The 10,128-nt window shown below is 58.6% G+C and overlaps 2 protein-coding genes across 2 annotated transcripts; one reads left to right on the forward strand and one right to left on the reverse strand.

Annotated features, from left to right (window-relative positions):
* Nucleotides 1-806: 806 nt before the first annotated feature.
* LbrM_25_2600 (TATE DNA Transposon) lies at nt 807-6,304 on the forward strand (the record flags this gene model as incomplete). The annotated part of the gene is given in 2 exon segments (XM_001565711.1): nt 807-3,980; nt 3,983-6,304. Coding segments are annotated over 2 exon segments (5,496 nt in total).
* A 315-nt stretch (nt 6,305-6,619) lies between these two features.
* Nucleotides 6,620-9,969, reverse strand: LbrM_25_2610 (TATE DNA Transposon; the record flags this gene model as incomplete). The annotated part of the gene is given in 2 exon segments (XM_001565712.1): nt 6,620-8,593; nt 8,596-9,969. Coding segments are annotated over 2 exon segments (3,348 nt in total).
* Between the last annotated feature and the right edge of the window lie 159 nt (nt 9,970-10,128).

Genomic DNA, 10,128 nt, shown 5'->3' on the forward strand with positions numbered 1-10,128 from the left:
TGGTAGCTTGATTGTTTTTTCGGTGGCTGACCGACTGGTTTCCTTTCTTCTGGCGACTCCCCGCATGTCCGTTTGGCATGCCGCCCTCTGACCGTAATGAATGGGCACCCGGTGGGGGAGGCTTCCCCGGTACCGGTGCCAAGCCATAAGAAAAAGCACACGAAAGAAGTCCAAGACGACTTGATGTGCTCCTCACGCGACTGAACGCGGTAGAGGAGGCCGGCGGCATAATCATGACGCGGCGTCGCGGTCGTGGTTGCGTGCCTGCCTTGCCGCTTCCCAATGGGGTCGCGAAGATTAGTTCCATACCCATCTGCCTTCCACAAATCTTTCTCCCTTCTCGCCCTCTGTTGTCTTCAAGAAATTATATCTTCGCGAGCACCCTATCACACAGGACGGTGGCATTAGGGTTAGGGTTAGGGTTAGGGTTAGGGTTAGGGTTCCATTGGCGGCGTGTAAAACCACAAAGGCAATCGAATGGCACTTGACCTTATAGTTGGCCGGGTTAATTTGTCTGGGCAAAAGAACTGGAAGGGGGATGGGGGTGGTTGGTGGGATGTGGTGATGGATTTGCGAAATATACAGGCTGGGTGCCATAATGTTTCCCGATTGGAAATTATGGCCACAGGTCGGAAATATGTGTTTCTGTTATGAATGATTACTTTCTATTGTCCCTTTATTTCTTCTCTAATGTGTTATTCATAAATGAAGTAATCCACTCTAAGTGTTGATGCGGCCCGCGACGAAAAAACGTCCCTGCGACACAAGCGCACGTTTCCCTTTCCTCCCACTCACCCACATCACAAATGTCCGACAAACAGGAACGCCTCACAGAGGCAGAGCTGGACAGGACACTAAAAGTTTACCTTGCGCACAAGGCAACCCGTTCCATGGCGGAAATTGCAAAGAAGCAATACATGGAGGGCAAAACGAACACAAGCGAGTTCCTGGAAATGACAGCGGCAATGGCGGACTCCTTGTGGGAAAAAGCCGGCGAAAAAGGAGCCCCATCAATAGACGTCAAGAAGGAGATGATGGAGGCTCACAATATTTTCGCAGACAAGGAACTTCAAGAGGTGATGGACATGGAGGATAAGCGGAAAGAAGCCCGGGCGAAGATCAAAGCGACAAAGGACCCATTGGAGGGATATAAAACCAAGGTCGAATCGGCGATCCTGGCGCACCAGATGTCCCCAATGGCCGCGGCAACGGCGACAATTCTACTCGGTCTGTCCGGACCAGAGTCACAAGAAATGAGCGCCGATGAGAGAATTGCCGAATGGCTGTCCATTTTTGTCGATGAGACGTGCTCGTCGCGATTGCTTGCCTACAACGTGCAGGTCGCCGAATCCGTCGCAGGAGGGATGCGACAATGGCGTAAAGTGTTGAAACGGCTGGACGCACCTCTCGTTCCGGAAACGGAACGACTCGCACACCTTAACCGTATCACACTTGAGGCGGCACAGAACGAGAAGCATAGTATCACACAAATTATTGAAGGAGGAGGCACGCACACAACACGCCCACGAGATATTTTTCGGACACCGCCAAGAGACGGCAGCGATCTCCTGGAAGGCGGCGCGCCGTACGCACCCATCATCGGAGCAGATGGCTCGCAAGTCGCCGCCCTGGATATGAGCAGCTTCGGTGCCCTCACGGAAGAGTCCCAGTTAAGGATGCAGGACACCATTACGCATCTTATGAGGGAACAAAAAACGGCATCGCGAGTTTCAAATCATACCCAGGGACCCCGCAATTCTCAGAACAGCGGGAGAGGTGTAGGATTCCGGGGCAATTACCGGGGAAATGGCGGAGGTAATCGGCACGGTAACTACCGCGGAGGCGAAGCGCAGGAGGACTTTCTGTCCGAGTCAAAAATAAAGCCCGACGGGACCACCGCCGACGTTTCGAGGAAGGAACCCACACACCACCGAACAATTACATGCGGTGTTGCAAGATCATTTGCAAAAGAAGTGTGGGGAGGTGACATGCGCGCAGGTAAGACATCGAATATGGAACTCGATGCCATTTACAACGCATACCTTCCAAAGAAACGGATCGTTCCGTCGGACACGATGGTGCACCGTGATTGGAAACGCGCGCAACAGCTCGCGGCAAAGGTGCACCGTCACGGCGTCGTTTATTTCCCCATCTTCATTATGAAGCACTGGATCGCAGGGCTTTTGGAGAAAGGGACGCGGGACTCAGCAGAAATACAGCTGAGCATCTTCGACTCCGCACCTTCTCCCATAGTGGAAGATAAACTGCGCAAGCACTTTCATATGGTCTGGCCGGCTTTGCGTTTGGTGAAGAGATTTTCACCACGTCAGGAACGCTATAGCGACGACTGCGGTTTGTACATGTCTGCCGTATTTTTCGGCGATCATCTGGACATACAAATCGACCATAGCCAAGATATGGCAAAGTGCATGCGGCGCCTGCTTTACGCGGCGTCGAAACACCACCCGCCACGTGAATATTTCCTCGAAAAAATGAGGAAAATTCTGACGAACCACCCGGTGTCACGGAAAGATTTCTTCTACGACGAAATCGAGCACAAGCCGTGGTTGAAGAAAACCACGGTGAACTGTGAAGACACCTTTCACTTGGGTGGAGGCGAGAGGCGCACGACGAAATTCACGAACCCGAAACGGGATTCGAACCGTGCAAACAAAACATCAACACGCGCCCCACATCCACCTCTTCACCAAAAGAAAGAGGAGGTGACGGTACGGACAAGTAGGGACCGAATTGAGCGCAAGAAAAGCGCACCGCCGACGCGTGTGGCAGCGTCAAAAACGCCCTCTCGGAAACGTCCGGAGAGATCCGCAATGGATGCTCCACTCCCACGGCGAAAAGCCGCGAAGAATAGTGTCAGAAAAACACCACCGCGAACCTCAGCTCGCAGGAACGGAAACAATACACGCTCTGTACGGTCGAGCGGGTTTCCATCACCGAGAGCGGAGGTGTCACAACGATGCGTGTCCGTCACCCACGCGCCTCTAACTGAGAACGTGGAGGGAAAGAATACGACAAACGCGTCACCACACGTCCCGCAAGGAAAATGCATTTCCGAGTGGACAGAGCTCACCTTTTCTGAAGCAAATAAATACGCTAAAAAGGTGTACGAAGCAGTCCTGGATCACCTGTGGGCTGCGACGGCTCTGGCGCGAGTGGGTGACGGTGTGGCACGCGGCTTGAGTGACACAGCCATCGGACAACAGCGCGTGAGGCACAAGATGACACCATTGAGACCATACAGTGTCCAGGAGATGCTGAAGCTTCTCGGGAAAACGATCCACATTGCCGAGGCCTCACCGAGCGATCTGGGGGAGGTGATTGTCCGTGAGGAACACCAACTCGAGGAGGTGACCTTGGACCCCTCAACCGACGAATTGTATCTCGTCCGTGGAGCTTCAGTACCGACACTTTCGGAGGAAGTGAAAGGGTACAAATTTCTGCTTGGCGCAAGCCTCCGGGAGGCACCGGAAGACATGAATGGCGCGCGCTATCCGAGTTATTATGTCCTTACAAAGGATGCCTCGGAGGCGACCGTGGGTGTGTATGTTCCCACAGCCTTGACGCACTACAATCCATCCAAGCGACAGCGTGCACCGCGACACGCGTTGAGATATGTACCTCTCCCGCGAAGTGCGGCATCAGAGGCACACCAGGACCATACAAACGGACCGCGACCGCGCCTGGTGAGGAGAAAAGGATGGCCAGACGACGGCGCCGGGAATCAACTCGGCGACGATGAGGAGGACGGTGGGCCGTACAGCGTTCCAGGAAACCGGAAAGGCGATGGGTACGCGGACGTCGACGCGAACATCTCGGCCGAGGCCACGCGTGCACTCGAGGATCTACGCTCCAATCCTTTAAACATGCAGGGCAGGCCTCTTTCCCAAGAAGAAGAGGCGGAGGTCTGCCCGAGAAACTGGTTCCTCTTCGCCGCGAAACCGCCACACATCTCACAGCTGGCATGGAGTCTTGTGCGGCCCGACACTCGCGCACACCACTTGCGATGGTTGACGCGAATCAAGTCGATGAACTCGGAACAGATGCTCATGCGCTTTCCGGCGGCATGCATCGACTTGATTCTGTCGACCGCAAGGGCCCGCAAATGGAAGTGGGCAACCACCGCGAAGGCCTTTGCCGCGGTGGCGGGTGCGCTGCGCGACCTGCCGCTCTACTCGACGCAGGCGCGGGGTATTCGCCTTCAGGACGATCCCGAGTGGCGAAGCGCTTTTGGCACGGTGCAGCGTTACATGAAGGAGTCGGTGCCGGATGCGCCTCCCTTTGTTTCGCGACGCCAAGTCGAAGCGATCATCGGAAGACTCCGACTCGGTCACCCTCGTGCCGCGCTGTTCCTCGCCATGATGTGGGGATTCGCAGCGCGAGCGTGCGACATTTCCACGCTGCGAGCGAAGGACGTGACGCTTTTCCCGGGACCGCCGACAAGCACACGCGTGAAAGTCACGCTGACGATCCGCAAGGGAAAGGGTGCCAAAACACGCGGCCCTTACCCGGTCCCATCGATGCTGACGAGGGACCTCGCAGCGACACTGCAGGAGATGCTGGTCCAGAAGAAACCATCCGAGGAGCTCTTTGCACCACACGTGGAGGAGCTGCGGGCACTGATCGCCCAGGAGGTGCGAAGAGAGATGCGAGGTGCACAGCTGCCCTCGATCCGGAAAGGCGCGCTCCGTTGTATGGCGGAAGCGGGTGTCCCGCTGAAGGACCTGATGATGATTTCCGGGCACGCGAAGCAGGCCACGCTGCTGCGCTATCTTGGGTATGGCCAGCAGCCTACGGTGGAGGCCGAGACCGCAAGGGACAACGCCGGAAGAGCGCTATTCCAGACCCTCTAGAGGCTGCGGCTTCCGTGTTCCGTTTCCGATCGCAAGAGTCATCGTGCGCGAATCTCGGAATCGCACCACAGGAGGTGGCGGCCATGGTGGACCAGATGTCCGGTTTCATCCAAGTGCTGACGGAGCGACCGGCACTCGTGAAGCAGTGGCCGCTGCACCTGAAACGGAACACACCACTGGACATGGATACCGTGCTGGCGATGCCGACAAAACGCGCCTCAACGAAGCGGTTTCTCCAGCGAATCCAGTGCTTTCTGGATCCCTCCTTCTACGATGGGTTGCGGACGTCGAGGACCATCAAAAAGTGCGTGCTCACAACGGCGGAAATCCAACAGGCGGTCGAGATGGGCAAGTTCGAACCGTGCCCGATCAGCGACATCGGCGCCCAGGTGCAATTGCCAGAGGGCATGCACGGGGTGAACGTCTTCACGGTGCCGGAGCTGAAAGGACGACGACGCCTCATCACGGAGCCCCTGCTGAACCGCGTGATCCCCAAACATCACGTCCCGCGCGTCCACTACGACACGCGCCTCGGAAGACGACAGCGGCTGCGATACGCCCGTTACATGCTACAGATCGACTTCGAAGCTTATTACGACGCTATCCCGATCGCGGCGACACTCCGTAACAAGTTCGTTTTTCGAGCCAGGCATGACGGGCGATACTACCGCCTTCGTACTCTCCCGACCGGCGCGCGATGGAGCGTTGCCGTCGGCCAGGCGGTGACGTGGACGATTGTGGACATCGACACGCCCGTCACCATCACCACGCTCATCGACAACATTCTCGTGGCCGCACGCGAAGGTCAGGAGCGTGAGTTTGTGCTCGCGGTGCGCACGGTCGTCGCACGCATCAAGGCGGCGAACCTGATGACGTCACCCAACCGGGACGAGCTGGAGGCGATGTCGGACGAGGAAATCCTGCAGCTGGCGAGTGCCAACACCGTTTTTCTCGGTGAAGAATACACATGGAATGGCCGAGAGCGGCTGATCCGCAACTCGGTGAAGACGGTGGCGAAGTTGAAGCTTGCGCTCCAAAAGACCAGCCACACCATACGCAGCCTGGCCTCGCTCATCTCGCTGATCTTCTTCGCGCTCCACACCACGCAAATGAACCCCGCACGGGCATTCAAGCTGCTGAGAGCCTACCGAGGCATATACCGGCTGACGTTCCGCGGGTACGACTGGGACGACGCGGTTCCGTACATCGACTCCTCCGTGGCGCGGTCGCTGCAGGAGATCGGCGGCGCACTGGTACAGAATCCGTGGTGGAAAATCTCGGACGAGAGACACCCAACGACGGACGAGGCGACCTATGACGCGGTGGCCTTCACCGACGCGTCGCTGGAGGGCTGGGGTGCTGTGCTTCACCTCCGCGACGCGGGAGCCGATTACATGTGGACCTATCGGCGGCGCTGGAGCGAAGACATGTAACGGAGGCTCATCGGCGACGACAGAGTCTTCGCGACCCCATTGGGAAGCGGCAAGGCAGGCACGCAACCACGACCGCGGCGCCGCGTCATGATTATGCCGCCGGTCCCCTCTACCGCGCTCGGTCGCGTGAGGAGCACATCAAGTCGTCTTGGACTTCTTTTGTGTGCTTTTTCTTATGGCTTGGCACCGGTACCGGGGAAGCCTCCCCCCATAGCACGCGGTTAGCCATCCATATCTTGTGAGCGATGTGGTCGCACCGTCCTCCGGAGAGTCGGCCGTCAGGTTCCGGCTCCCCTCGGATGTTTCTGGTGACGATCATATCTCGCCGCCCTCCTCGCGGCGCCGCTCTTCGCATAGCGGACACCACGTGTGCCGGAGGAACGGCACGCCAAACGGTTCAACTCGGTGAACCTCCAGCGACCCTGTCGCGTCCACCCCGAAGTGTCGCGAGTAGGCGTCCGCCGGATTCCGCGCACCCTCGACGTAGAAAAACACTACATCGATCCCTCTGTTGTACCAGAGGTCGTAGGTGTACTCGAAAAGTTTGTTCAGGGCGTAGCCTCTGCCAATGCCGCCGAAACCGTTCAGGTGTTTCTGCGCAATGACAATCGCACGGTGGTCCGTGGCAAGCGCGATTCGCGCTCCGTTGGGCACCCTGTGGTGCTCCACCAGGTGTCGCAGCATTAGTTGAGCCGCGCGTGGTTCCGCGTGTGCCGAGTACCGCGCCTGGAAGCGGTCCGCCTGCAGGTCTGGGTCCTCGAACCGGCCACCCGACCGGACGCGGCGACGCAGCTGGTACTGGCGCAGTTTTTCGAGGACGCGTTCCGCCTCGCCATCGTTGCCGCCGAGTTGCCGTTCCAGGTCCTCGGTCCAGCGCTGCCGATAGGTCCACATTTCTGTGGCGCCCGCGTCGCGAAGGTGAAGTACAGCACCCCAGCCCTCCAGCGACGCGTCGGTGAAGGCCACCGCGTCATAGGTCGCCTCGTCCGTCGTTGGGTGTCTCTCGTCCGAGATTTTCCACCACGGATTCTGCACCAATGCGCCGCCGATCTCCTGCAGCGACCGCGCCACGGAGGAGTCGATGTACGGCACCGCGTCGTCCCAGTCGTACCCGCGGAACGTCAGCCGGTATATGCCTCGGTAGGCTCTCAGCAGCTTGAATGCCCGTGCGGGGTTCATTTGCGTGGTGTGGAGAGCGAAGAAGATCAGCGAGATGAGCGAGGCCAGACTGCGTATGGTGTGGCTGGTCTTTTGGAGCGCAAGCTTCAGCTTCGCCACCGTCTTCACCGAGTTGCGGATCAGCCGCTCTCGGCCATTCCATGTGTATTCTTCACCGAGAAAAACGGTGTTGGCACTCGCCAGCTGCAGGATTTCCTCGTCCGACATCGCCTCCAGCTCGTCCCGGTTGGGTGACGTCATCAGGTTCGCCGCCTTGATGCGTGCGACGATCGTGCGCACCGCGAGCACAAACTCACGCTCCTGGCCTTCGCGTGCGGCCACGAGAATGTTGTCGATGAGCGTGGTGATGGTGACGGGCGTGTCGATGTCCACAATCGTCCACGTCACCGCCTGGCCGACGGCAACGCTCCACCGCGCGCCGGTCGGGAGAGTACGAAGACGGTAGTATCGCCCGTCATGCCTGGCTCGAAAAACGAACTTGTTACGGAGTGTCGCCGCGATCGGGATAGCGTCGTAATAAGCTTCGAAGTCGATCTGTAGCATGTAACGGGCGTATCGCAGCCGCTGTCGTCTTCCGAGGCGCGTGTCGTAGTGGACGCGCGGGACGTGATGTTTGGGGATCACGCGGTTCAGCAGGGGCTCCGTGATGAGGCGTCGTCGTCCTTTCAGCTCCGGCACCGTGAAGACGTTCACGCCGTGCATGCCCTCTGGCAATTGCACCTGGGAGCCGATGTCGCTGATCGGGCACGGTTCAAACTTGCCCATCTCGACCGCCTGTTGGATTTCCGCCGCTGTGAGCACGCACTTTTTGATGGTCCTCGACGTCCGCAACCCATCGTAGAAGGAGGGATCCAGAAAGCACTGGATTCGCTGGAGAAACCGCTTCGTTGAGGCGCGTTTTGTCGGCATCGCCAGCACGGTATCCATGTCCAGTGGTGTGTTCCGTTTCAGGTGCAACGGCCACTGCTTCACGAGTGCCGGTCGCTCCGTCAGCACTTGGATGAAACCGGACATCTGGTCCACCATGGCCGCCACCTCCTGTGGTGCGATTCCGAGATTCGCGCACGATGACTCTTGCGATCGGAAACGGAACACGGAAGCCGCAGCCTCTAGAGGGTCTGGAATAGCGCTCTTCCGGCGTTGTCCCTTGCGGTCTCGGCCTCCACCGTAGGCTGCTGGCCATACCCAAGATAGCGCAGCAGCGTGGCCTGCTTCGCGTGCCCGGAGATCATCATCAGGTCCTTCAGCGGGACACCCGCTTCCGCCATGCAACGTAGCGCGCCTTTCCGGATCGAGGGCAGCTGTGCACCTCGCATCTCTGTTCGCACCTCCTGGGCGATCAGTGCCCGCAGCTCCTCCACGTGTGGTGCAAAGAGCTCCTCGGATGGTTTCTTCTGGACCAGCATCTCCTGCAGTGTCGCTGCGAGGTCCCTCGTCAGCATCGATGGGACCGGGTACGGGCCGCGTGTTTTGGCACCCTTTCCCTTGCGGATCGTCAGCGTGACTTTCACGCGTGTGCTTGTCGGCGGTCCCGGGAACAGCGTCACGTCCTTCGCTCGGATCGTGGAAATGTCGCACGCTCGCGCTGCGAATCCCCACATCATGGCGAGGAACAGCGCGGCACGAGGGTGACCGAGTCGGAGTCTTCCGATGATCGCTTCGACTTGGCGTCGCGAAACAAAGGGAGGCGCATCCGGCACCGACTCCTTCATGTAGCGCTGCACCGTGCCAAAAGCGCTTCGCCACTCGGGATCGTCCTGGAGGCGAATACCCCGCGTCTGCGTCGAGTAGAGCGGCAGGTCGCGCAGCGCACCCGCCACCGCGGCAAAGGCCTTCGCGGTCGTTGCCCACTTCCATTTGCGGGCCCTTGCGGTCGACAGAATCAAGTCGATGCATGCCGCCGGAAAGCGCATGAGCATCTGTTCCGAGTTCATCGACTTGATTCGCGTCAACCATCGCAAGTGGTGTGCGCGAGTGTCGGGCCGCACAAGACTCCATGCCAGCTGTGAGATGTGTGGCGGTTTCGCGGCGAAGAGGAACCAGTTTCTCGGGCAGACCTCCGCCTCTTCTTCTTGGGAAAGAGGCCTGCCCTGCATGTTTAAAGGATTGGAGCGTAGATCCTCGAGTGCACGCGTGGCCTCGGCCGAGATGTTCGCGTCGACGTCCGCATATCCATCACCCTTCTGGTTTCCTGGAACGCTGTACGGCCCACCGTCCTCCTCATCGTCGCCGAGTTGATTCCCGGCGCCGTCGTCTGGCCATCCTTTTCTCCTCACCAGGCGCGGTCGCGGTCCGTTTGTATGGTCCTGGTGTGCCTCTGATGCCGCACTTCGCGGAAGAGGAATGTATCGTGACGCGTGTCGCGGTGCACGCTGTCGCTTGGATGGATTGTAGTGCGTCAAGGCTGTGGGAACATACACACCCACGGTCGCCTCCGAGGCATCCTTTGTAAGGACATAATAACTCGGATAGCGCGCGCCATTCATGTCTTCCGGTGCCTCCCGGAGGCTTGCGCCAAGCAGAAATTTGTACCCTTTCACTTCCTCCGAAAGTGTCGGTACTGAAGCTCCACGGACGAGATACAATTCGTCGGTTGAGGGGTCCAAGGTCACCTCCTCGAGTTGGTGTTCCTCACGGACAATCAC

This window comes from Leishmania braziliensis, contig 41 (genome assembly GCF_000002845.2).
Source record: "Leishmania braziliensis MHOM/BR/75/M2904 WGS CADA00000000 data, contig 41, whole genome shotgun sequence".
Classification (NCBI taxonomy): Eukaryota; Euglenozoa; class Kinetoplastea; order Trypanosomatida; family Trypanosomatidae; genus Leishmania; species Leishmania braziliensis.